General features: G+C 44.5%; 1 protein-coding gene across 3 annotated transcripts in view; it reads left to right on the plus strand.

The window, feature by feature from the left end:
• shroom4 (shroom family member 4) overlaps positions 1-27,651 on the plus strand; it is a 72,029-nt gene that overhangs the window by 39,132 nt on the left and 5,246 nt on the right. Inside the window, exons 1-6 of one of the 3 annotated variants that reach the window (XM_008294270.1) lie at positions 4,564-4,577; positions 10,925-11,143; positions 16,798-19,732; positions 23,034-23,095; positions 24,500-25,312; positions 25,922-26,593. In XM_008294270.1, the coding sequence (XP_008292492.1) occupies positions 11,091-11,143; positions 16,798-19,732; positions 23,034-23,095; positions 24,500-25,312; positions 25,922-26,593 (4,535 nt within the window). In that variant the 5' untranslated portion in view covers positions 4,564-4,577; positions 10,925-11,090. Of the gene's footprint in view, positions 1-4,563; positions 4,578-10,924; positions 11,144-16,797; positions 19,733-23,033; positions 23,096-24,499; positions 25,313-25,921; positions 26,594-27,651 lie in introns of those variants that run through there. The other 2 variants (XM_008294268.1, XM_008294269.1) reach the window with 2 other exon arrangements.

Here is a 27,651-nt window from a genome sequence, read left to right on the forward strand (position 1 = left end):
AACCGTATTATCAACTGAAATATTCTTATTAAAGGTACATTGTGATGCAAGACTCCCCTACAAGGTTGGGTACAGATGCATCAGTCAACTTAAACCCCCTTTTTCATTTTAGGTTATAGTCATTTAAAAAACCAAAAAAACCCAAACAGCAACATCTAATTGCCACAAATTAAAGGACAGAGTGGAGCTTGCAGCTTTTATAGTCTGGGGTCCTGAAGAAGCTGCCTGCTTTTCCTGGTTGGTGATGAAACAGAGACAAGCACGTGTTTTCTTTTTATATATATATAAAAAACTGAATAGTCCTCAGTAATATTTTATCACACAGAAGTAAACATACTTCCACGGTAAAGCATGAAGTATTTTGACTGATTTAGGAACCAATTCAGCTCCACTGCAGCAATTTGTTAACAAAGAAAATTCCCAGATTTTTAAATTTTTTTTTACAGGCAAAAATGTTGGTAAAGAGACATTTTACAGACGGAGATTTAATCAGCACGGCGTTGAGCGGATTGATTTGTGTTGAAAAAAGTGATTAGTTGCAGACGTAACGCTGTGTTGTATCAGCGGGAGAGTGTGTGTGTGTGTGTGTCTGTGTGGGTCTGTGTGTCTCGGCTCTACGCGTGTGGTCCGCTACAGTTTATCTGCCTCCTCTGGCCTGGATTTTATTAACTGGCCCATTAAACTGTGACTCCATGATACATGACACTGGTCTGACTCCACACAAACACAAACACACACACACACACACATACACAGAAAAACAACGTCGTCTCAGATACAAACTCTTGAAGTCCTACGTGGACGTATGCATGTGAATCAGGCACCTTCACTCAGATAGTAACTTTCATTGTGGACACTTCCTCCTGTTTTTAATAGCTTCATGTTTCGTCCATCAGCAGCTGGGCAGCGGTGTTAAAAGACGGAGGGAAGCTGAAAAAGAAATACGGGGAGAAACAGCAGCTGTGCACATGATTGAAATACAAAAGCAAATCTATGAAGGTCTCGGTGCAGCTATGCTAACAGAGCGAACACGATGTTCTCAGGCTGCGGCCGAGGTGGCTGAGGTTTCTGTTGGCCGTCCAAGTTTAGTGGAGGCCGTCAACATCCACCATCTGATGAAATACAGCATGGTTTCCACTCCGCTGCGTTTCATTGTGAAATCTGAAATCCATTTACACGATGGATGCACAATAACATGAAGGCTTCAGAGTGAAGTCAGCATCAGCAAGTTGAACACTGACAGCCAGATAGTAGTTTATAGATGTTGATTCTCCTGCAGGAGAGACCTGATGTTATTAAAATAAGTTGGACAATATGGGCTAAAAACGCTGTGTCATGCATTCCTCATTAACACATTGAGATTTATTGCTATTTAAGCTAAATGAGTTCAAAGGTGTCGCAGCAGAGCATCACTTGCTGAAATAACATATACATCTTGTCATCAAAACACAATATTCAATGGCCTTACAGAATCAAAGTATATATTATGTGTTTGTTTGTTTGTTTGTTTAAGCTGCTTTCTGTATTTCATGAAGTGACTTGAGGGATCCGGTTGCTATGATGGTTGCATAATCACTACAGAAAACATGTTTTGTGGTGGCGTTGCAGCAACGCATGGCAAGCTCATAAAGGAGCTGAACGAGATGAAAATTAGGAAACTGGAAGAGTGAGAGGAAGAAGAGGGGAGTGAAGGAAAAAAACAAAATGTGGAGAAATTGAATAACATACATTTACTGTTAATGCATGTTGTTTGAGAGAAGTGTAGTGAGCAGGCCATCTTCATGAGAAAGGAACATTTATGCCCCAATAAATGTCACATAAAAGCCTATTTTTAATTATGAAAGGGCTCAAAGTTCAACATGTTTAGACCCAAGAGGGATCACATGTGGATGATGATATGCAGAAATGAATTTTCTGAAAACTATTGAACTGACTTCTGGAATAATACAGAGTGAGAAAAAGGTCATTGGTCACTCTTCAGATATATGTGAGAGTTCTGCTCTAACGTGATGTACCACAGGAACCAAACAGGAAATTTTAATAAGACATTGTCATCGTGTTTGGTGTCTTTCGTTGTCTGCGAGGACAAAACAGCATTTTTTCACTTTCGAAGCGACACGTCTTTGAACGGCAGGATGTGTGGTCAGCAGTTGAAGAACTTTTCTCGCCGCAGCTAATCAGTTCTAGTAAAACACCTCGTGGTTGTTCTCTGATGTCGGTTTCTTCATTCAAGTCATTGTTCTTTGCTTGAAACCAATACATCAGCTGACAGTGACTGCGTTCGTTCTCGTTTCGGACCGACACTTCTGCTCCTTCCAGCGCTCGGTGTTGCTGCTCTCAAACGGAAACTTCTCCTTTCAGAACTTTGACATGAATGACTGCAGCTTCTTTCACTGAGGCGTTTTTTAACCACCACACTTAAACTGATATTTCAGCTCCTTCTGTTGTTTCACTCTAATCAAGAGGACCAATAGCAGATATTTGGAACTGATAAGAATTGGCTGTAAAAATGAGTGCCAAAATTTAGAATAGCACAAACTCCAACACAGTAAAATGCCAAATGATTGGCTGTTAGTCGTCACCAATCAGACAGTGCTGTGAGCAGGACATATAGATCTGCATCAGAGCCAAAATAGTACATTTTAAAGTTAATTTATTTTGCCGAGAATCAGTAAAAAGAGAAAATAACAACACAAACGATGGGGGAAAATGTTGAATATTGCACGTGATTGATGGACTTCTACCCTTAAGCGCCTGCTGCTGCCATTTCTTCCATAAAGTTCCCAAAATCAATAATTTAAGTTTATTTTTCAAGTATTTTTTCAGCACAAAGGAGCACATTTTAGGCGTTTGTTTTTGTTTAAATCCCATAAAACCTTTGGATGTAGTAAATAGCAATAGCTGGCTGATTACAGACACACACACACAATGCAGGGGATCGAGCAGCAACAAACAGCGCATTGTGCTGCAGAGGCTAAACTGGACTTCACCCTTCCTGCCATCGACCTCTGGTATGGGCCTAGTTTCACTGTACTGATTACCTGGTATGTAAAAACTCTGAGTGTGTGTGTTTAACCCTTGGCAGTAGCCGACATGCAGTAGATGCATGTCTGCGCGTGTGTCTGTTTGTCACTCAGAAATCCATAATCAAGTTGGATGTGGGCCTACAAGGCAAACAAACAGGGGTCTGATTGCATGCAGATGCACACACACACACACACACACACACACACACACACACACACACAGCAGAGAGGCCCATAAAGCAAACAAATAGATCCTAATCAGGCCAACACAAAGGGATGGAGGGGAGGAGGTGAGGTTGTTTAGGCTTTCTAGCATAGTTAACCCTTCACCCTTAAAGAGGAGACAGGGAATGTAAAGAATCTGCTCATATGCATGTACACAACACACACTCTGGCGGAGTCTGCAGGAGATATAAGTCTCCAGGAAATCCTTTGAAGCCCGCCGAGGGCCTCATGTTATTAAGTGTCTGCCGTAGTGCGGTTGGTTAAACTTTAACACCGTTAATGTCGGACACTCGCACCTCTTCGTGTTTGCTCTGCGAGGTTCACGTCTGGTCAACATATCGAGGGAATCGTGACATCGATAGACGCTTCTCACTTGGAGCAAACAGCCGTCCGCTAAAAAGAAAAAAAAAGGAAAGGTCACATGGAGATTTTATCAGCTGTTGCTACTAAACATTAAATCCACGAGTTGGTCACACTGCAACCGTGTATTGTGCCTCTTTATAGTTAGCCAGTGATATTAATTCACTTAAATATCTCTCGTCAGACAGTGTTAATGTCTGTGTTTTTAGCTGTTTCACCTCAAGACCTTAAAATCGTCTCTAACTGAAATGTGACAAAACAATCCCAGAGACTTCAATAGTTTGTTTCCACCATTTACCAACATAAACAACATTTTTCTTGATAGGAAGGTAGTGAGACAGTGAATCACGGCAGCTGCAGACTGGTCAGACTGTCCACACTGAGCCATGAACTGGACCATGAAGCAATACAAGAAGGGCTCCTGTTCTGATGAATCACGTTTTCTAGTACATCATGTGGCCGGCCACATGCAAGGTTTACGAGGGGAAGAGACGGCAGCAGGATGCGCTGTGGGAAGAAGACAAGCCAGCGAAGGCAGAGTGGCGCTCGGGGCCATGTTCTGCTGGGAAACCTTGGGTCCGGTAGTCATGTGGATTTTAATTTGACATCTAAACTTTGCTGCAGACCGAGAACACCCCGTCATGGCACCAGTGTTCCCTGATGGCAGTAAACTCCCTCAGCAGGATGACGCTTCCTGCCTCACTGCAAACGTTCAGGAATAGTTTGAGGAACAGCGTTAATGGCAGTGACTTGGCCTCTGAAGTCCCCCGATTTTGATCCCATCACATTCATGGAGGCCACACCTTGCAGCTTCCAGGACTCAGTAGATCTGCTGCTAATGTCTTGCTGCCTGATAGCACAGGACACCTACCGTGTTTGATGTTGTGGCTGACTGGCGTGTACGTTGTGTACAAAAACACCGAACTTGAAGACCTGCACAGTCAGCTGATGTTCCAGGACTTTCCTGTGAGTGTATACAATTTTTTCCTCTCATTGTCCTTTGTCTGGCTTTCTAAATTCCCAGCGTGATAACGTATTCGGAAATGCCAGCTGTTGTCCTGTCCTTAGAGAAAGGTTCTGAGGTACAAAGTTTTAATTGCAACAAGGCATTATTACCAATCAGTAGCCTTTGACAGTACTCCTGCAGCAGAAGTGAAATGCATCTCAGCGATAAGGAGAGACAAAATCCTAATATTTTCCGCCTCTCTCCTGTTCATCCATCACCTCCACTCATTGTGTTTGTCTGTAATTATTCTGCAGATTCTTGTGTTCTCCTGCAGACCTCCCATCCTCTCCTACATTCCCCTTCTTTCACCACATTTTGTTTTTCTCGTCTCTCTGCCAAAGTGAAAAAGCCCCCTTGTCTCTCCAACAGTCTCTGCTTTCTTTATTCTTTCGATCTCTTTTTCATGCTCTGCAAACACACGTGCACGCTAACACACACACACAGACACACACACACACATGCACACACGCATACAAGGAGGAAGTACCTCTGCATTTTTCCCCCCGTCAAACAATAACAGTGTGGAACTCTGGGTATTATTTTAGCAGCCGTCCACCACTTTATCTGCTCTCCACAATACTTCCTCTCCCACTGACTCACACATCCTGCCGGAGAGGGGGCGAGCGAGGCAGGGAAAGAATGAGATGGGAGCGAGGGAGAGAGAGAGAGAGAGAGAGAGTGCAGGAGAGGGGAGGGAGAGACATGCCGAGTGCAGGAGGGAGAAATAGCCATGTTTTGTCTTCCAGCGAGAGGAGCAAGGGAGGAGAAAGAGAGGAAAAGGAGGGAGAGGGGATGTGAGGATCATCGGTTGGTTTTTCCCACTTGGTCAGAACCTGCCACCTACTTGACTTCTTCAGATGGACACCAGCTCTTGGACCCGCTTACAAGTCGCGCACCTTTCCGACGCAACCTGGTCCTCTCTGCAGACCTCAACCGGCTTGAGGACGAGAGAAAAGAGTCGACTTTACGAGGTGGAGATTCCTCTCGGAAAACTTGTGAAGGGGATTTAGAGAAGTTGTCGTCCGAGATCTTTGAACTTGAACTCCGGCGACCAGGGATGCTGGGAGCTGGACTGGGATCAGTTTGACAGTGGATGCTTGAGCTTGTGGAGTCTGGTAAGTTTGAATGTGATCTCTGATTCCATCTATGAAGCTTTATTTTCTCACACATGAGGGAAAACTTGAAGTCTTTTGGCTCATTGCGGAGTAAATGCTTGGGAGGGGTTGTTGAGTACGTGATCCACTTTGTCGCCCACATCCTCAAACATAAACCCATTGACACTTGTTTTCGTTTTTGTTTCGAATCCTCTAATAATTGCGTCCCTGTTCTGGGCCCTTCCTCTCCTCTCAGAGTCATGTATTGCAACAGTTTCTGTCCTTATCTGTGAGGCTGCATTGAGTTCAAGTCTGTTTGTCTGGCTGCCTGTCTGGCATTTGTTCTGTACTGTATCGGGACTGTGTGTGTGACTCAGATTATGCGCGGTGACCTTTGCGGTATCAGTCAGCTGTTGCCGTTTCTGACCATTAAAGTGGGACATTCCAGCAGATCTTTCATAGAGGCTTATTCAGAGCTGCAAGACAGAGAATCCATAATTTCTCGGCCTTTGACTGCTGCAGAGTCTCGCCAGCTCTTCTTCGTCCCTCATCATGTATTCTGGTTTTGTCTTCTCTGCTCGTCTGTCATTACAACTCTTTTATAAATTGACTACTATTAACTACAAACATCGGTTTCTCTGTTTCAAGCCCTCAGCATGTATTTATAAATAGCAGTTTGCCATGTCTTGCTAACCTGATTGAATTTCCTGGTTGGTTACAGTCACAGCAGTGACACCACAACAGCGGTCGATTATCTCATTATCTCAGTTTCCATGTCAAGGACAAGCAGTTATCCATCGTGTGCCTGTGAATTTTTAGAAAAACATGATTCATGTGACTCCCCTTTGCTTGTTGTTGCCAGCTGAGACAGGTAGCCAACTGGGTTACAGTGTCAGAAACAGGAAAGCTGGACTTCTTTGGATCATGTTGCTCTAAACTTGTGCCGTTAATGCTGGTGTAAATTCATGTCCAAAGAGCCGTAGTAGCCAGCTCTGTAGTGTGTCCTATAAATGGAAGGGCCACACACTTTATGGAGCCTCCATGGATGTGACTGAATGTAGGCCTGACAAAGCCTTTAGAAACCTTTTTAACGCGTTGCCCTCCAAGACAGATTTTGTTTTCACTGACTTTGTTGGAGCTGTGTCACAGATTTTCCTTGAGAAAACTGAGACGAGCGTGTTTTCCTTTTTGTGTTGGAAGCTCGTGTGCACTTGAGGTTGAAGTCAAGCTGTTCAAAAGAGGAAGAGTCTCGGTTACATCTTGGCTGCTCTTTCTCTTTACACACCGTCTTTATTACCGAGATCCCATCCGCAAACCCGCACTATCCATTTTGGATCTCAAAAGCCTACAAATTCAATTAGGCTAAGACGTCTCAGCAAGCATGTTTGTGTTCATATGTTTGTCAAAAGGCATCTAGATTAAAACCACAGGAAGGTGAGGAGAACTTTTAATGCGTTAGCAGCAATTTACTGATTACATATGTCCACATTCAGTTACAGTCACTGACACTGTTTAAGATAAAGGTTGATATTTTTATGCTTTTAACCAATTTAGCCCTTAGTTTTAATGTCCTTTGAGCTGCCAATCATGCTTACTGTGGTGGATAAATGCGTCTGTCTAGTCTTTCTGACGCATTCTTTTGGTTAAATGTGGTTCTCAGCTGCAAAAATGTCCAAAATCATATGATGAAATAGACAAGATTGTTTTTCACTCTTGTGCTTCAGATTTCCTCTGACGCCCATTATCACCATTTTACCACTGAGAAGGTGAAGTTATTCACCCTGTAAATCCCCAAATTTGTGGGATACACGATCGCTGACCCCTCCTCAGGCGCTGCTCTCAGCGTTTTGGAAAACAGCGACTGGTTATGTGGTTTAGGAGAACTTTTCCCTTCTCCCCTGCATCGCCACGAAGCAGCGCAGCCGCTCACTCTGTCAGATTCTTGAGTTGCAAGTTGGCACATTCGTCATCGTTTTTTGAGTTGTTTCGCTCTTTATCGTACATTCCGTCTCCATCTAACTTTGGCGTCACATGGTTTGTTTTGATTTTCTCAGTCATCAATCTCTGAAAGCTAAACTTGGAGAAACAGGGGAGGTGGCGGTGAAGGGGGGTCCGCTAATGTTTGTGGTATGTTCGATAATGGTATTTTGTCTGGTTGAGTTTGGATAGTTCCCACACATGTTCATGCACACACATGCAGTCGTAGGCGCACATGCACGGGCCCTACATAAACTTTCTCAGGGGATAATTTAAGGACATTGTCAGTGGAGTCGAACAATCAGTGGGTTCAGATAGAAATCCCTCTTTAGGAGCCAGAACCAGGAAACTAGAGTGTTTATTTTGGAAATAGGTCTCCTGCTCCTGCTTTATCATAAACAATAATACTCAGAAATGGTCCTTTCCTTTCCCTCGTGGTGCCAGGATCCGCATTCTTCTCCCAAAATTGTACCTCCAAATGTTTTTCTGAAATACCCAGAATGGGCTCACTTTACATTTTTGTACTTTCAGTTTGAGAGCCGTGATGGCTGTCAGTCTGAGGTGTTCTTAGGAATTACACTTTGGACCTTTTCGTTGTAATTTACCATCCTGCATCCATTTCTGGTGTTTTTAGAGCTGCTTTTAAGTCTTTTGGAGCAAGTCTGAGCTTTGGGTCGAGAGACACAAATCAACTGAGACAAGTCAAAATCAAGTCTCAAGTTCAAATCAATTAACTTGTCAACTTGTCAGTCAAGACCAGGCAAACTTAATTAAAAGTCTTGTGAAGTTTCAAATCAAACATGATCAACAACAACTTCATGCCAAGTCTCTCGTCAACCAAGGCAAGTCCAGTTCAAGTTAAGTCGTAATCTCAATTGAGACAGGTGCAAGACAAGTCCTCAGGCAGTTGAGACAAGTCCAAGTCAAATATTAATTCAATAAAAATGATTTCAAATCAAGTACAAGTCCTTTTAGGTTTCAAGTCAATATGATTAATTCTAAGTCCATGCAGAGTCAAATCCTGCTTGACTCTTGATAAGTGAATCAGGTCAGTCAGGACAAGTGCAGGTCTAGTTGGAGTCGGGTCAAGTCTGGCTGAAGACTTTGATTTTGATTCAAGTCTTAAGGACATTTCAGATAAGTTCACGTCCAGTCTCAGGTCATTCGAGACAAGTAAAGCCTCAACCAGGATCAGTAAAAATCCAGTCTGTGTCCAGTGCTGTTGTGTCTCAAGTGAGTTTCAACAAGTCCAGCTTCTGATCAAATGAGGCAAATCTAAATAAAGTTATGTCTCAGTTCAATCAGGACAAGTTCAAGTCACACCTGTCAAGTCAAATCAGACAAGACACACCAAGCTACAAGCCACGAAATTTCAAATTTGTTTTAAATGATTTAAATTTTAAATCCCTTTAAACCCCTGATTGCTCAGCATTAAAATTGCTTCCCATGTGAATATTTTACATTTTAAAAGCTATGTTGATCATGAGTTTTGCAAAGACTGAGCTGATAATAATTGTTGAAACCTTTCTGATGATGTCTGTCTTTAAATTCTCTTCGGATGTCATCAGGCAAAACTCAATACTTGATGCTTCAGCAGACAGATTTTTTTTTAGCAAATCTTTTTGACTACAGTCAGATTTAAACTCAGGCCTCAAGTCAGCAGTTATGGTGGTTTCCATTCTTTGCACAAGTTATTTCCATCCAGCAGCAGTATTCCCAACAGAGTTTCAGTCTAAAAGATATGATTACCACCATAAAGGTCCATTCAGTCTCAGGGAATGTTACATTTATATCCGGCTGGCCCTTGTCTCGAGACGTTTTCGGTCTTTCTGTTCTTCTCTCTGTCTCACACTCTGTCTGCAGGGGGTCCAGCTGAATCTGGCGAACACATGAGATCGGAAGTCTGTATGAGGGAATTAGTGAATATCTTGGGAGACACTGGAGTGCCTGGCTTTAGATCAGGCTGGAGAGCGTACTATACATGTTGGATGAGCTTTTAATGGCACTGTAATGGAAGTCCAAACAACTTGTGAGGAAGCTGTTTCCACAGAATTTGGGTTGGCGAGGTACTGCCACAGTAGGACTACTTTTTTATGTGAGCGCTGATGTTCAACAACTGTTACAAATAAGGTTGTCGTCTCAGCCATCTAGCGTGGGTAAATCATATCTGGACAGAACACTTAGAGCTCAGAACCAGCAGTAAAAGGATCCTTTAGATATCACAGGGTAGGCAGCAAAATGGAAAACTGCCATACAGAGAAAGGAAATTAGACTTGCTGTCGGGGGGGAAAGGAGTTTGCATAGTTATGTAGTTACACTGGACATTCAAGTAGAAAGTACAACACCTCACATTTGAACAAAATCTCCGGTTTCACCTCCATTAAGTTCATTCTCAGCTGGTGCTAAAGCGTGTTTCTGGTTCTGTCAGAACACAATGTGAATGAACAGTCAATTTGTTTATATCCAGTTTAATGACCCCCCCAACAACAAAGCTCTGACAGTGTTTGTGTTCTTTCTCTGTGTGGGTTCTCTTCAGCTTGAACATATTTAGGATTCTGTCTAATTGCCCTCAAGTGTATCCAGACCAGGTTTGGTGCAATTTTGGGTCGACTCCCAATCTTTGAAATTGAATTTATACACGTCCAATTCGGGAAGGCTCTTTGGAGAGCTCCGGTTATGAGTGCCACAAACATTTTTATGTTCGCTTGAGATTGTTTTTGACTTTTTTGAACAGATGGAAACACCTTTTCTGGATACATACTGCTGTAGTGATCATTTAGCTCACATGTCTGATCACACAGCACCAAACATGGACAATAACCGGCTGACGTGAAACAATAATTACAAGTTTCCCAGTTAACACAATTCCTAATGGCTGAATTTTTCTCCCATAAATGACCAAAGTTTTATTTGCTCTTGGGTCTGACTTCTTCTCCTCTGTTTGTTATGACAGTGTAGCCTCCTGAACACACTCCACAGTTTAGCTTATTCCCTCCATAGCAGTGAATGGAAAACATGCCAAAGTTGGGTTTTCTTTTTTAACTTTTTTAACATTTTAAAAGTTTGCTTTAAATTTACTTGACAGTTATTTGGAAACAGGAGTTATTAAAATACAAGTTTATGAAGTGGTTCAAGGTGTGTTTTCAGAGCTGGAGTTTTCTGGATTCCTTTTAAATCTGACCTCTCAGTGTGACATTTGTTTGCTGATGCTCACCTGAGTTTTGTTTTCTCCACAGACGCAGCGTTCCTCTCATCAGGCCTCACTCCTGGCACCTGGCAAAGCTACCGGAGCTTCCCCTCCCTCCCCCTCCTCCTCCTCCGTCTCCCCCACCGCCGCCCTGCCTCCCCCACGCCGACTCCCCTCCACTCCCTCCTCCTCCTCCTCCTCCACCTCCGCCTGCCATGCAGCTCCACCCCGGACAGTACACACTAGCCTGGCACACAACTGACAACAGGTGAGAACGCACATAACTCTTATGTCTCGTAAACTTCAATGCAAAGCTGTCGCCGCTCTCGATTTCTAACGAGGGAGCTCAAGCTGTTATAAACATTTCACGGCGGGATTTATTTAGTAAAGCAAGATGGTGGATCGCTGCTGGACCGTCAAACATTTGCAGTCAGGTCGTGTGGAAGACTTAGGATTAAGGATAAAATTCTCATACAGGATGCAACTCTTTCTCTGTCACGCCTCACATTCCAGTCTACTGATTTTTAACAGAAGTAGGTTATCAATTAAACAGTCTACAAGTCACCAGTTTGATACCTCATGCAAGATTTCTGACGCTGTACTGGTTTACTTGTGTGTTGGGAGGCTTCCTTTTACGAGGACATGATTCAGGAAACCTTGAACCGCTTGTCATTATCAAATAACTCTTGCTTTTATTGAGGAATAGATAATGTTTAAACTGTAAAAACTTTATGTAAAATGATCATAGCAGCTTCCTGGAAACAAAGTAATGTGTGCACGTCACTTGTTTTGCAGCAGTTTAAAACCCAAAGGAACTCAGTTTACGATGATTACGTGAGCTCTCTGATGATTTGAAAATATGATTATATTTTTGTCACGACAGCAGTTATCACAAATGTGTGTTCGGTCCTTGACAAACATATAAAAAGCATAAATAATAATGTCATATAGTTTGCAGTGATATAAACCATCAGGTATCTTTGAAATCGCCGCCATCAGTTGATAGAACGAACAGTTTACTAAACCCAGACAGACTGTTCAAAGTCTACCACATTACAATCAGTGTAGGTGTTAATGATGCTGATACACTCACATTAGGTAGGGGGCAATTAATTAATTACATGAAGACAGCCGAGACATGTTTATGAGCGGCTACATCCCCCTGGCTAATGTCAAATAACATTTCTTCAGTTGATGACAAAAGGCCTTTTATTCATGAGATAAAAATCAAAGTTATGTAAGTCCTAGTAGTGTGGTCGTTGTAATGATTTATAGTCCACTGTGGTCGCTGGTGGCTTTTAAGTTGTGGGGAGCTTTGGGCAGTTTTAGACGGACTAAGTGACAGAAGTGAGCGTGACTGGTGACTCAGATTACAAGGTTTACTTTGTGGTTTTGGGTCACAAGTAAAGATAGTAACTCGGTTCATCCAGCTTCTGCTCAGCTTTAATTTGTCACATCTTAAGAGTGAAGACCATTAATTATAAACTGTAACTTCTAATTGCAGCTAAAAATATTAAAAAATTGCGTAATGTGCAGCTCTAATTAAACGACAAGCGCGTCATGCTGCAGATTTGAGTCATGCCCTGTGGTCCTGTGACTCCAGAGGACGCTGGCTGGGGATTTTCTGGTCCCTGTGACTTCGCCCCCAAAAGCCAACAATCGGCAGGAAACAGGTGACATCACTGTGTTTTACTGCGAACGCCGCCCACGCAGCAGGCCCATTGGTCTATTTTTGGCTTCTATTTAAACATTCCCCAAGAGATAACCAATCAGATCCCTCCGGTGAGCGGCCCTTTGTGTCTGGCCGGCGGTGAAGTCATCCTTTGATGGGCAGCGTGACTTAACGAGCAACAAATTCTAGATGGTTTTACGGTTTGTGGTCTGAGCCGGTAACTGATTTGTCGCTGTGTCTACCTTTTGGGCTCAGATCAGGGTGTTTGGAGAAGCATTGGGAGGTAAATGTCTGCACCAAAGCGTCTAAAAGGTTTAAAAATGACAGTCTGTGAGATCCATGCGTGATCCTGATTCAGTTTTTGAGGAGGTTCACATCAGTTTCCGTCTTCACATTCAGCCCCAAGGGTGAGAATCTGGTCTGTGTGGTCCGCCTGATTAACCGACATCTTAATAAAGAGTGTTTTTGATATAAATAGTATTTTTGTCGCCACAAATGACTGCGTGGGGTTGCTGCTTTTCCGTTTGTTTGTGTCTGTGTTGAAACTATGCTCATGGAACTTTTCCAGGATAATGAAATGTGTTAGCGATGCAACGGTAGCACAAGAAGAAAAAGAACAGAAAGTTGGTTAACATTAGCATACATGAGGTTTCCCTTCATATGTAATTATACCTCCAAATAAAGCTGGTACTAAGACACATTTTCTTCTTCTTAATTTAAAAAAAAATTCTATATATGTATGTATTTAGTTTACCTAAAAGGAAAGCACACAGAAAACAGTCAAAATGTTTGTGTATAGCTATTTAATACCTATTTTAAACCGTTAATCACATTCTTTATCACCTAAATTGTACTTTAAATAACGCTGACATGTGTGAGACGTTAAACGGACAAACCAGTGCCCGTTTTTCGATCACCTGTTCAGCTCTAAACATAATTCTGGGTGTTTTCTTGTTAACGTAGCACAACAAGGTCAAACGATTGAATTGCCCAGTCAGGTTGAATAAGAAGCTCTTTCATGGTCTTTGTATTGCAGCGTGATCTCACCGGAGTAAGAGGAAGTCCCCACCGTCTGTATGTTGACTCGCAATAAAAATAGCCGTTCTGTCTTTGTTTGTCAGCTCCATGGAACGCTCGTGTTTGCACTGTTCTCCCTTTCGATAGGAATCAGTGATATAATGTGCCGCTATTAGATTTAATAGTCCCACGTGGATTACACAGCAGTGTGTGTGTGTGTGTGTGTGTGCACATGTGAGTGTATGAGTGGGTCTCTCATTCCCACAGTTTCTCCTGACTGATCTCATCTCACACACACACACACACACACACACACACACACACACACACACACACCAGCACAGCATCTGATGAGGAGGCAGCTCCCGGCATAACTCTGGACAATGGCATGTGACTCCCAGAACATGTGGACAAAGAGAGGAAGACGTTCAATAAACTGTGTGAAGCAGAGGGACATTTTGTCCTGCGAGTGTGTTAATTTCTTCACTAAGTGTGCGTCTTCTCGTGAGGAGAAGAGAAAATATGAGATTGAAGAAAAGTACAGTGTTACAGTCACATTCACACTCACACAGAATTAATCATCTCACATGCCCGATTGGCCATAAGTGTGTGCGTGCTGCTGTGTCTGCGCGTATCCTCCCGCTCACATGTTCCACATTGACGTCTGATTGGACAGGAGTGACTGTCATTTCCTGTCCAGCTCCCGTCTCATTTCCTCTCTTCCTCTCTCTGTCACCCAGGTCAAATCTATACAGAAGCCTCTCCTTTCTCATTCACTGCTCACTTCCTTCAAACACCATTTTCTCATGCAGATAGCGATGCCTTTTTTCCCCCCACTAGTCACAGTGTTGTCCTCCATTGTCCAACTGTATTTTTACAAGCTTGCTGTACAATCAGACTGTGTGTCCACGTGAGCGTTTATTTATTTATTTTTTTTTACCAGACATGCACTGCTTTCTATTAATGTGACGCTAACCGAACATGTCAGCGTCATGTCTGGATGTGCACTCTGCTCACTTTTTCCTGACGTCCAAAAGCATCACAGAGAGCAAGATCACAAAACACCCTGCTTCATTTAAAGATTGGAAAATTAGTATCTGGGCCCATATTTTCTGTGCGTCAAAGACTTTCTGGCGCTTTCATTAGCCGAAGCTTATGTGAGCACGATATGTACCAAAAAATATAAGACTTCTCTGCAATATGTGCCTCTGTCGTATTGTGGTGCAAATTCCCCAACAAATTAGCGATTTATAAAACTTTCCAAACTGTTCACATGCAGCTTCTTCAGACCTCTGGGCTGTAAGTCTTGGGCCCACTTTCCCCGGTTGTAATTCAACCTTTTTCCTTTCAGCATCAGTTCTGTATTAATTGCCATCAGCACTTCATTATTGTGTAATGGAGTAAAAAAATATATATATAATTGATGTTCACCGTGCTGGATTTCATATCCCAGTCAAGCTTGTTTTGATATTGCACAGACCTTAATTCATTCAACAGTTTGTTTTTGCTTGTGTGATAAAAAGCTGACAAGATTTATAACAAATGAAAACATCAAATCCAGGGTCGGCTCCTTTAGGGAACCTCCTGAATTATATCTAAACAAAGCCCAATTATAGGAGCACGGAAAGACAAATGACTTGTAGACGTTCGACTACAAGAGAACAAAGGGTATTTTTTGACAAGAATATGTTGGGTGTCAGTTTTTTTGATTTTTAAAGCATGATTGCAAACCACAAACACCACAGAAACAGCCCGAAGATAGTCTGCTGGTGGTTGGAGATCAAAGCCCGTCAGAAGTTTCTCTCCTCCGTCAGCCCTCCTCTGTCTCCCTGGCAACGTTCCCCATTGTTTGAATAAGACACCGAAGAAATACAAAGAGCGAGTGACCACTCTCTCCTCTTTATAGGGAAAAGAAATACCACAATAAAATGTCTGCAGATTGTTGTTGGGGGGCCTTCACGGGCTGGATCTGAACCAAGCACAAGAACACCGGGTGCCCCGACCGCCTGGAGTTAATATCGATCGCCAATATGTGTGAAATGTATTTTTCTATCCCCGTTCCCTGAGCTCTCGTTTTGCTCCCTGTTGTTTAATCTCATGCAGGAAGTTGAGCTTGCTGGGAATTCTTTTGTTCTCTCTGTGTGATTCTGGGGTCATTTATTTGGCCTAATAAACAGTTGAAAAGCAGAAAGCGGACACAAAGATTGCAGCTCGGTCACCATGTCCTGGCTCAGAGTCTGACCTGTGACGGGCGGCTCGGCCTGTTGAGCAACGTTTGATATACAGTATGTATGACATTTATTGCGTCTCTGTCTGCCCGACCCCCCATCTGCTTCTCATCCGGCGTTTTTTTCCCCTTTTTATTCCAGTCGAAAAGTTTATAGAGGAATCCTTCTTTGTATAAATGAAGGGTATTCGGCTAGATGATGCTGTATTCTGTATAAAATGAAATGCCGTCTAAGACATATTTGTGATTTTGGGCTTTACCAATGAAATATTCTTTCTAGTACTGGAAGTAAAAAGTCTTTTGTAAATTCTGTGCCATGTAATTAACTGAGCAGCTGTACAGTAAAGGGAATCTATTTGTTGTGTCTTTGTGAAAGCGGGTATCATTCTGGAGTGAACCTACATTTGATGTAAAGGAGATGCGACAGGAAGAATCAAAAAACGGAAGACGGGAATGAAAGGGGAAGACGAAAGAGGATGAGCGGAATCAAGGGATGACTTAGAGATTCTGACTGCAGGCAGTGGGAGTTGATGAGGAGGAAATCCCTCTCCGCCTAAAGAGGCTTCCTCCGAGGGGCTTTAAAAACACATGGGGCTGCCGTGGATCTTCGGCTCAGCCCTGATAGGAAACAGATTCCCCAGCTGCACAGTTGAAATGTTGTGTCCCAGAAGAATATACTGTATACGTCTCGCAACTTTCCACTTGAAAATTGAGGACGACTTGTTGTATGTAGCTTCGAAAAGCATTAACTATTTTGTCAATCAAGAAGTAACACAACACTGTTTAGAAGGAAACCATGTGAATTTTGCTCAGGGGACGTTTTACATTATGGAAGTTTTTCTACAGTTTGTACATCCCAGCTCTCCAGGAGAAGGCTTGTGTTTAGTGTTCGATTAGTAGAATATAAACGTTCCATATGTAAGGTGACACAAGTTTACTTACTTTGTCTGTAACACATCCCAAAGCCACAGTCTGAATACTGAAGTTGTCCTTTGTGTCTCTGCAGTGACTTGTCCATGCAGTGGGGTCAGCTGTCCAGACCTTACTCCTCCACCGACCGAAGCAGTTCCCTGGGCTCCATGGAGAGCTTGGACACTCCCACGCCCACCACACAGCCGTACTCAGACTCCCATAATTCACCTGTCGACCCAACCCTCTTCAACAACAAGAGAGACTCCGCCTACAGCTCCTTCTCGGCCAGCTCAAACACATCCGACTACGCCACGGTGCCGCTGAGGCCCGGTGAAGCCTGCTCCATGGACAACCTCCTGCAGAGCCTCGGGCCGGCTTGTCCGGGTGACTCCTCCACCCTGGGGAGGTCGTCCGGCGAGGCCCCGGATGAGGCTCAGCTGGTTGCACACAAGTCCAGGTCTCTGACGAGGCCGAGGCCGAGGCCCGTCGAGGTGAAGGAGAGGCCCTCGTCCTGCTGCTATGAGCAGGAGAGGAGGGCAGACTTTGAGATTGTAAGAAATGGAGAAAGGGGAGCAGAGAGAAAGATGAACCCCCCTCAGCCTCCAACCAGGAAGGACAGTTTCAGGGCCACCCGGAGTCGCCCTCATGCTGCCAGCCCACGTTGCACTTCAGCTCCTATTGAAAACTCCAGTACTTCTTCTTTTTATGAGGAAAACAAGTCCTCTCTGAATGTTGAATCAGGACTTCATAATGGCTTCCCCGCACCAGCAGAAGGTGATCAAACTGAGGATTTCAAGGAGGAAACTGTGGACTCACACTTTATCCAAAGACAGAATAAAGACATGAGACACATCAGATGTGAAACTGGTGCTAATAAAGACTACAAGTCAGAGACAACCTCAGATCACCTCTCTGACTCAGTGACAGCCTCCCCGGTCCCTACCATCTCCTCTGGTCCGGACTCTTTACCTGCAGAATCCTCCTCAGAGGCTCAAGAACCAATCACACGCTCCCAGACCAAGCACTCCTCTGCGGGGCTGCACCGGCACAGCGCCCCTGAGAAGCTACTCGCTACACAGCTTCAGTTACTGCAGTTCAACAGGGATAGCCCTACATTGGAGCCCTACAGTCCATCAAACACTTCTGATCCCTCATCGTCCCCCTGCAGCAGTCAGTGGTCTCATTCTTCACTCCAGCCCACGACAGAAGACCAGGAAGCTTCTCACAACCACCTTCACGCCCCGTCACATAAATGGGGAGGCAGCCGATGCTCAACCCCCGGGTCAGTTTTCTTGGAAGGTGATGATGGAGATTCAGGTGAAAGGCTGGAGGAGATGGGGGTAAATGGCAGCTCTGTCTCACCAGTTCATCATCACATCTCCTGGGGTCGCTCTGTCAGCGTACCAGGAGAACCCTCAAACTCAGCAACACAGGAAAGACTGAGCTCTGACCAGATACTGGAGAGTGATTTTGTGCCTCTTAGTGCTGCTGCCAGTGTGGACACCCTCCTGGAGGAGCAACGAGCAGCAGAGAGGGGAAGAGGTGGAGGGAGAAAGGAGGAGGATGTAGAAGGAGAGGCAGCCATGAAGAAATCAGCCTCAGCCAGGAACCATCGACGAAACCGACGTCGCAACGAGCGATTTGCTACTAATCTTCGCAATGAGATCCAGAGGAAAAAGGCCCAGCTTCAGCGTAGTCGTGGCCCAGGAGGGTTGCTCTGTAGTGGAGAAACTGTCCAGGAGGAGGAGGGTCCGGACCTCAGTGAGGAGGGAACAGAACCAGACCTGCCTGCACAGGAAAAGAGTGCCAAAGTTGCATTTGCATTACCCGCTATTCCCCAAGATTCTCAGAGCTCCTCGTCAGTCAGAACCTCAAACACGTTGAGTAAATCCAACCATGATGTCCTGCAGACTCAGTCCACAACTTACCCTCAGAACAACAACCTCTCCAGGTCTGTTCAGATTCTAGACCCAGGTGTGCCGAGTTTTGGGCTCGGCATCCGAGTTGTAGAAGAACCAGCTCCTGCTGGCAAGGCCCGCCGTTGGCGTTGGACCCCCGAGCATAAACTCCAGCCTGAACCTGATCCAGCTCGACGGTATGGAGGCTCGGGTGAGAAGGTGTTAGGGGTCACAGGGTCACGCCATGGGGTGTGTGCCTTCACCTCCTCATCCACTTCCTCCTACGGTCGCTCCTCTTCATGCTCTCGAATGGAGGAGTCGGATATCCTTCCATTTGCAGACAGAATGAAGTTTTTTGAGGCGACGAGCAAAGGCATGCCAGTACCAAATGCTTTGAGTCTGTCGAGTTCCAGGCAGAAGAAACCCTCGCACCATCTGGAGCACCAGGGGAGAGAGCTCGATCAGCACCCAACCCAACGGAGATACTCATATCAGGGGGGACTTAAGCAGGAAAATGCCCTGCTTCCAAACACTATGGAGGCCAGGAGGCAGTCTGTGAGCACCTTCAGGGAGAGGCAGAGGGAGAAGGAGAGGGAACAAGAGAGGGAACGGGAGGAGAGGGCTAGGGAACGAGCACGGGAGGAGAGGCTACGAGAAAGGGAGAGGCAGCAGGAGAAGGAAAGACAAGAGAGGGAACTAGAAATGGAGAGTGCAAGGCTGAGGGAGATCCAGCGGGAGAGGGAACGAGAGGAGAGGGTGAGACAGTGGGAGAGGGAGAGGCAGAGGGAGCTGGAGCTGCAAAGAGAGGAAGAGATGGAGAGAGCCAGAGAGAAGGAGCGACTCAAGAAAGAAAGAGAGAAAGAGCTCGAGAGAGAACGAGAGAGGGAAAGGGAAGAAGACTCTCAGCTCACCTCCCATCAGGAGTTTTATGGCACATCTGGCATCAAAGACAGAAATCAAGACTTCCAGCACAAGGACAACTTCCACAACTACCAGCCCAAGCCTCAGGCGTTCTCCCACAGCCAAGCCCAGAGTCACGTCCCACGCTCGGCCTTTTATCCAGTCAGCACTCAGCCGCTGGAGAACCAGCAGCCTCTGGGATACACAGCGAGGAGCTACACACCCACAGAGGTAAGAGGTTTTATCAGTGAAGAAAGACTCACTGCATTTATACAGTTAGTGGAAGAGTAAAGTGTTCCCATGCTCTGTGATAGCCTGTTGTGTAGGAATCTGGAGTGGACTAAACTAGGTTGGGTTTTCAAGCTTTTGAATCGTGAGATCTGATACCCGGCCTGCAACAAAACACAAACTAATTTCTGTACTCAGGCAACAAACTATTCCAAGGCATCTATCCTGTTATATATGAACATGTAATAGGCTCCAACTGCATCCAGAACCAGGATGTTTACAAGCCTGCTGGCTTCAGAACCTATTTCCAGCAGCAGGCCCGCTAAGTTAAATAGCAGCCCGTGTCCCCACAGCACTGAAACCAAGTAACGCCTTTCAGAGTGAAAGATAAACTTTGCAGTTCACTGAAATCAGACTGTGGTTTTGGACCGAGCTGAAATGACCACTGGAGACTGAAAACTATCTTGATTCTTTCAAACAGCACCAGAAAGGGATCGAGTGGCCACACTTGGATGCTGGAGCTAAGTGGCCGCTCGGTCCAAGTGCTCCGTGGTTGAACGGTGGGTTTGAAGTTGAACTTCGCATCCTGCATGTGGTCAGAGTCTGAAATTCTCATTGAAAATTCTGCGGATCATTGAAATAGTTCATGGAACTGAGGGAGATTGGGCAACAGCGGCGGACACTTGTGTCAGCGATAATAGCAGCGTTGGGTTACATCTTTACCGCAAATTGATTCGAGACTCCTGGCAGGGGGTGCAGCCCCTCGTCTGAACTGCTGTACCTCCTGTGAACTCCAGCCGATTAGTGCCCTTATCGTCTGACACTGAGCATCCAAGATGACGTGTGTTTGGGACTAAACGTGTGTTCGGTTCAGCAGATATTTGCTTCAAGCTGCCACGGTTTTGTTGTTTCTGTGTATTTTTGCTGTGCTGAGGCCTGAGGGGAGCCCTGAACTCTGGCCTCCTCCATGTTGGGATCATTTTCAAATCTAAGGTTGTTGGTTTGATGCCACAGTGATAACCCCATGTGTTGGGATCTGCTGCTGACTACGTCCAAAACCTTTAATGGTAACAGATGTGCTGAACGTGTGCAAAGAGAACCATGTGAGAGCATATAGAAACACATGCACGTGGACACTCATCTACCAGAAGTGAATAAATGAAAACATCCAATTTAGACATAGATCCAAAGGTTTGTATTTAAAACAGGGAATCAGGGTCCATTCATTAAGGTGTGTGCGTCCACGTTCCAGCATGTGTGTGTGTTTTGGACGTAGGGAGGAAACAGAATGTGAAAATACAGAAATGTAAGTGGCTGCTGTTATTATTTGTGGTCTGTCACTCAGTGAGCTCTCGTTTGAGAAGCCCAGCTGTGTTTTCAAATCGTTCACTCAAATTGTTTTTGGCCAAATTACGCGTTCAGATTAAATTATTTTTTACATCCCACCTCATTACATGATCGTTAAATCTACACTTTGATGCGATTTGCCTTTTTCCCCCCATTCGTTTTATGAACGTCAGCGATGAAAACATTGCGTGCACAACGTCCATTATCGTCTGAATGAAACACATTTAGAACATTCATATTCTGGATTTGCACTTTGTGTTTAGTCAGTTGGAACTCTTTCTTGGTTTCACAATTATTTTAAGATTTTGGTTTAATATGTTGAGCCTGGACCAAGAAGTGATGGATTAAAGTTGAATTTTCAGCTGTTTTGTCAGCGAGGATAGTCGTAGCGTATACAGAAAACAGCATATGGACCTGCGAACAAGGTGAGGCGCTTGATTTTCACCAGAGGGGGTCCTTATTGCCGCTTTAAACCCCGAGAGACAGTGAATTTATGTGTCTAAGGGCTGCCCAGGTACTGGTGAAACAGAGCTTGTTATCACAAAGTTATCAGTTGTTAGCATTTAATGGATTCCATCGTCTGTTGACAGCCAGTGACGGCCAAATATGTAAAATTCACATCCGACCGTGCCAACGAAAATACCATCTGAGTGTTCTGATTTGCATCGCAGACGGTCAGAAAATATCTGCACAAGAATGTGTGTGTGTGTGAGTGTGTGTGTGTGTGTGTGTGTGTGTGAGTGTGTGTGGACCCCACTGGTGTGTTTGTGCAGCTTGTCGCCGCCTCTCAGTGTGCATCCACCGGCTGCTGTAACTCTGAGCAATAATGAGAGTGCAATGAGTTCATCTGATGTTTGGCTGGCAGAGTCATAACCAGGTCTGATGTGCAGACGCGTCCTGTCATGAGCGTAATGAGCAGCGCCATGGAGGGCTGCAACTAGTCATGATTGTCTCAGTTAATTGAGAAATAAATGAAAAGGTAAAAAAAAATAGTGAACAATATCTGTCTGTTTTGTCTAATCAACACTCTAGAGTCCAAAGACTCAGCTTACAAGATATAAAACCAGCAAATCCTCACGTTGTGCTCAAAAAATGCTGTAAATGATGTGATATAGTATCTACATAGTTGGTAATTATTGGTTTTAATCAACTAGCTATCTAAACTTGATCACATATCAGATGCTCTATTGGTGGAATAGCATCTCTTTTATGTCTTTCACATAAAATTATCCTTGTAAATCACTTTGAGTTCTGAGTTTTAGCCTCTGTGTTAAACAAGCCAAACTTGAGTGTGTCTGGATGTTTTTAACATGGCAAATGTTAGTCGTTTTCTTTTTCTTTATTTTCTTTATTTTATTCTACCTGTTTGTTTTGTTTTTATCCTTTTAAATCCTTAATGTAGCACTTTGAGATTTTGTTGAAATGAAAAGTGCATTGCAAATAGTACTTATTATTATTTTATTATAAAAGAAGCCTGAGGTAGAATCGAAAGCCCAAGAAAAAAGCAAAGGTCGAGCAAATTCTGTCACCGCAGTTATAAACAAAAAGACACAAAATGAAGGAAATGCAGAGCTCCAAGTAAAATGTAACACGGATAAGATGCTGGTAGATTAAATTTAGAGGGTGAGATAAGCAAATGTGTTTTAAAAGAGATTTTAACTAGAATAAAGATGCAGAATATAAAACAGAGCAAGCAAAGGAAGTAGAAAACTAAATGAGGTGTATATGAAGATAAAGAGCCAGCTTTAAATGGCTCCTCAGGTTGGGTTTTGGCATAAAAAGGCTCCGAGTTCAACAGCAAATACCTGCAGCCCAGTTAACCTTGTTACCATGAAAGCCTATTGCAGGGTGGAGTCACACACCCACTTCCCTTCAGCACCGACCAACACTTTAGCTCCAGATTGAATTCTTCCTTCATTCCTTCGGCGTTATTAACCGGCTTTAAATCTCTTCGCAGACGTATCCGGCCCGGCAGCAGGAAACCACCAGGCTCAACAGGAAGTACAGCCTGACTGAGAGGTGAGCCACTCGCCACGCAGCCACAAACACAGACACATACATGCATATAAATCACCAACATTTCCTTTTCTGACCTGGTTATCTCCTGCATCTGTGGCCGGACCTTTCTGACACAGCAGTGCAGGAACACTCTCCCTCTCCATCTCCGTCTGATTGTCTCTGAGCCTCTGGAGACGTGAGGTGGGGTCGGCCCTTTGTGCGCCGACGGGCGGAAATCCCTCTCAGTCATGCCTGGCTGTGATTTGACTGTAATGAGCTCTAAGTGTGCGGAGCAATCATCCGTGCTTAAAATGTGACCATAATGATATGTGCTGGGATGGTGATTCCTGTACGTTGACATGTGGGGGGGCATTTCGGACATGCTTGGCTTGTGAACGGGCCTCTACTCATATTTGACCTGAGACTGAAACAGTTCAGTGACTCTGGAATGCGAAGAGGAAACGTTTACTCTAATTTACCCACTTTCACTGTCTGTGTTTTTTGTTCTGTAACGTTCTCTGTCTGACAATGTCCTTCCCTGTTTAATATTTGATGCTCAGAATTTTTTTTCCCAACTTGACTGTATGTTTTTTAGTGATGAATATTGAGAAGAAATAGTCCAGCAGTTTTTGGAAAGTTAGCATATTTGCTTTCTTTCCATGAGTTAGATGAGGAGATTGATATCACTGTCAGTCTGTACGCTACAGTTAGAAGCAGGAGGGGATTAGCTTAGCTTAGCGTAGCTTAACTTAGCTTAAAAAAAAGGCTGGTATCAGGGGAAAAACAGCCGACTTCTGTGACTTGTGACGTATATTTTGTGTTTTTATGATACTGTATGACACTCCTAATCCTAATTTAAACCTTATTTAAATAGTTTAATCCCATCTCTTGTAAAATAAATTCCCTGAATTTGACTTTTTGTTGTTAAATAAAGGTTTAATGAAATAAAATTGTCATAAAAATATGACTAGGCCTCTAAAAACCACAAAGTTTTTTGTTAAATACATACATATATGTAATGGCAATAACATGTGTTGTAATTACATATAGTGTAATTTGCCAGATACAACAGCGTGTTGTTTTTGTTTACATGTTTTGGTGTCTTTAAAGGCACCAATCTGGCAACCTCAGTGTGATGACAAGCCTCAGAGAAGTTGCACACAGCTGCCTCATCGAGCTCATAACGTCCCATAAAACTTTAAATTGTTGCTCTATAACCTCCGTTCTTAGTGCTAAGCTTAACTAACCTCTTCATGGTTTATTAATTATTCGTATTTTAATTGTCAAAACCCAGTTGTACTGCCTCATAAGGACAGTGTGGTCCATCACTGAATGTCACAAAAGGTTGCAGAAATATTTCACCTCCAACCAAAGTTTGTAGGATTTGTTTTTTAAAGGAATGTTGTTTATTTCTCCACATCCCAGAGACTACCCAAGTTGGAGGCGTGAGTCCAGACCACCAGAGAGCATCGGCCAGCACCAGCACCACCTCCATCAGGGTCGATGGGGCCCCAGACCGGCCAGCAGCAGCAGCGATGACCACAACGGACACTCCTTCGCCCCTCCGCCGGCTCCTCTTTCGCTCCGAGGTAGAGCCATGTCGGAAAACGACCTCCGCTTCGACAGCAGCCACCGCTGGTCGCCGTCCATTTCCGTGGCGACCAGTCAGACCCTAAGCGAGGTGGAGGAAGGAGCAGGAGGCGTCAGGGGAGGAGCTGCGGCGAGCACCACCCGGCAAACCAGGAAGAAGACGCCGCCTCCTCCGAGACCGCCACCCCCGAAGTGGGAACAGTTCCACCGCCGGCGTTCGTCCCACCACACCCTGTTCTCCTCCCCTGCTGCTGCTCCTCCCTCCGGCCCTCCACCCTTCAGCACTGCAGAGGCTCACTCCTCCTCCTACATCCCTCCACCTGAGGAGTCCAGGCAGAGGTCCTACAGCCTCCCTCCAGAGAGGCACGAGGTGTCGGACGGCTGCCCGCGATGCAGCTGCAACCAAACTCCAACCCAGGAGCGCTCATCTTCCCACGCCCCGTCCAATCAGAACCAGGCTCCGTTTCAGGAACTGTCCTTCTCTGTCGCTCCGCCCAGTCCGATGTTCTCCAGGAGGGCCTTCAGACCGGTGGCTCCTCCCCAGAGGGAGTGGGAGGGAAGCCTGAGGATGGAGGCTGCTCCGTCTCTACCTCCACCTACACCACCACCACTAGCAGCAGACACCGGCGTGAGCAGGTCAGAGAGGAGGTATATAGTGTTTTATTTACATTAGAAATAAAACTAACACGGGTTTCTTGATTGATTGGTGAATTATCTGGTCTAGATATGCCAGAAAATAGTAAAAGAAGGTGTCTAACTGTCCCATAAGATGATCCAGATTCCGTCTGTTGCAGACCTTGTACACACAGATACTGATGTTTTTTAAATTTTCTCATTTTCATTAAATTTCAAAACATCCTGTACAAATAAACTTCTCATAGGTTCTTACTGGATGATTTAAATGATTGATTTGTTCAGTCAGATAAGTACAGAAGTCCTGGCTGCCACAAGATTAGAAAAAAATGGGTTAATGTGTTTAAAAAAGCTAATTTTGATGTGTTTTTAATAGATTTTTAGCCATAAACTCAAATTGCTACGGGTCAGAAAACATCTTCAGTTGCTGTTAAGTTGCTGTTTCAGCATTTCTTAACCTTAAAAGTAAGAATGCAGAATTAGGGATCAACAATGTCAATAAATATTTAATTATTTTATTGATTTTATTGTGGAATAACAGTCTGCTGATGTACACTGGTTATCTTTGTCCTTGCTTGTATGATTTATTGAGGTGACGAGTTATTTCTGTTTGTGTCTCTGCAGTGTGGACGTGAGCTGCAGTCCAGACCAGGACAGGATGACGGTGAAACCTCACAAACAGCAGCCAGCCGTGAGACCTGGAGCCGAGTGGGAGAGAACTCCGTCTCCCAGAGTTCACAGCGACATAGCGCTTCACCCGGTCTTAGAAAATGGAGATGCTGGTGGGGTTTTACCTTCATCGCCTTCCTCCTACTTCACCCAAATCGATTATGAGCACCAGCAGCAGCAGCTCCACATGAACAGAGGCTTCCCAACTGAGGAACAGCAGAAGATCCCCGAACCAGGAACAGAATCGGAGACGACCCTCAGCCCGAGCCCTGCTCACAGCCTGGAGGCCGACCTGGACGTCCCCATGGAGACGGACATCGATGACTTCCAGGAGGAGGAGCTTCCAGCGGAGGACATGCCCATCACCAGCGAGCTCCCCTGCTTCGCCCTGCCTGTCACGGTCCTGGAGACGGACATCGACACGCTGCCGGACTCGGAGGCTTCGCCGTCGGGCCGGACGAGGGCAGAGAGCGGCTCTCTGGAGGAGGAGCTGGAGGCCGGGGACAGCAGCAGAGAAGGGCTGAGCCTGGAGGAGCTGTTCCCCCAGAGCAGCGAGGGAGAGTCGGGCACGGAGAGCTGGAGAGGAGCCTACCAAGCCACGGAGCACAACACCGACAGCTTGGATAGGTGAGCAGAGGGAGGCCGGGAGGCTTAAGTCTGAGCGCTGGAATGTGACTGTGTGTGTGTGTGTGTGTGTGTGTGTGTGTGTGTGTGTGTCGTGCATTAATTACACAGATCATTTGATTTGTACAAGACCTAACTGTTCTTGTCACTAAGCTCATTCCCTCGTTCCCACAACCCTTCCAGAGCACCTTACCGCAGCCAGATTTCTTTTTTCTCTCTCCGTTGAGTTTCCAAACTGTTTTGCAGAAACAGGTGCTGGATGGGTAGCTGGTGCCACGTAGGACACAAAGAGACTTAAGACAGCTTCATCTTTTTATCACAAAACCTGGAAAATCGAGAATGATCTTTCAAGCATGAAGGGCAACACCCCTGTTTTTTCTTACTCTAATTCCATCTGTTCATATCCACACAATATGGTTGTTATTATTTCCAGTATCAGTATAATATCGTATGATGCAAAAATCACATTTAAAACAAATATAAAACCTTTAAAACACAGCTTTTGGTCTACACACAAGTACAGATTTAGGTCATTAAAATTGAGCTTCTGCAAAACTTGTCCCAGGGTGAAGACATTCAGAAAGTGGAAGGCAGTCGACTCTTCATTTATCATTAAACTTTACATCTTAATTAGTGTTCATGAAGCTTGTTTTGCAATCCAGTGTGTTATTCTAGATATTCAGATAAGATGTTAAGGACAATAGATGCAGAATAGCAAAGAGCACAGAGTTCATGAAGCATATATGAGGGCTATACAGTATGAAGACAGTAATACATGTGAATTATGTTCATATTTCTCATCATTACTGGGTTTTTAACAACACAAGTCATTAAAAGTAGATGAGGAGTCAGTGGATTGATGATCTGCTGCCTCTCTTCCTCTTTTTTTCTTTTCTATCTGTGCTATCAGGTGGATTTTGTTTCATATTATTATATATTTTTCCGTTTATCTTCTCACATCACCTGCTTCTGTTCGTGTCTACAATTTAATTTTCTTCTATCTTTGTTGTTTTCTTTGCTTATCCAAGTTTTCCTTTCGTCCCACTGATCCCTCATGACCG

The sequence above is a fragment of the Stegastes partitus genome, unplaced genomic scaffold (genome assembly GCF_000690725.1).
Source record: "Stegastes partitus isolate 25-593 unplaced genomic scaffold, Stegastes_partitus-1.0.2 Scaffold952, whole genome shotgun sequence".
NCBI lineage: Eukaryota > Metazoa > Chordata > Actinopteri > Pomacentridae > Stegastes > Stegastes partitus.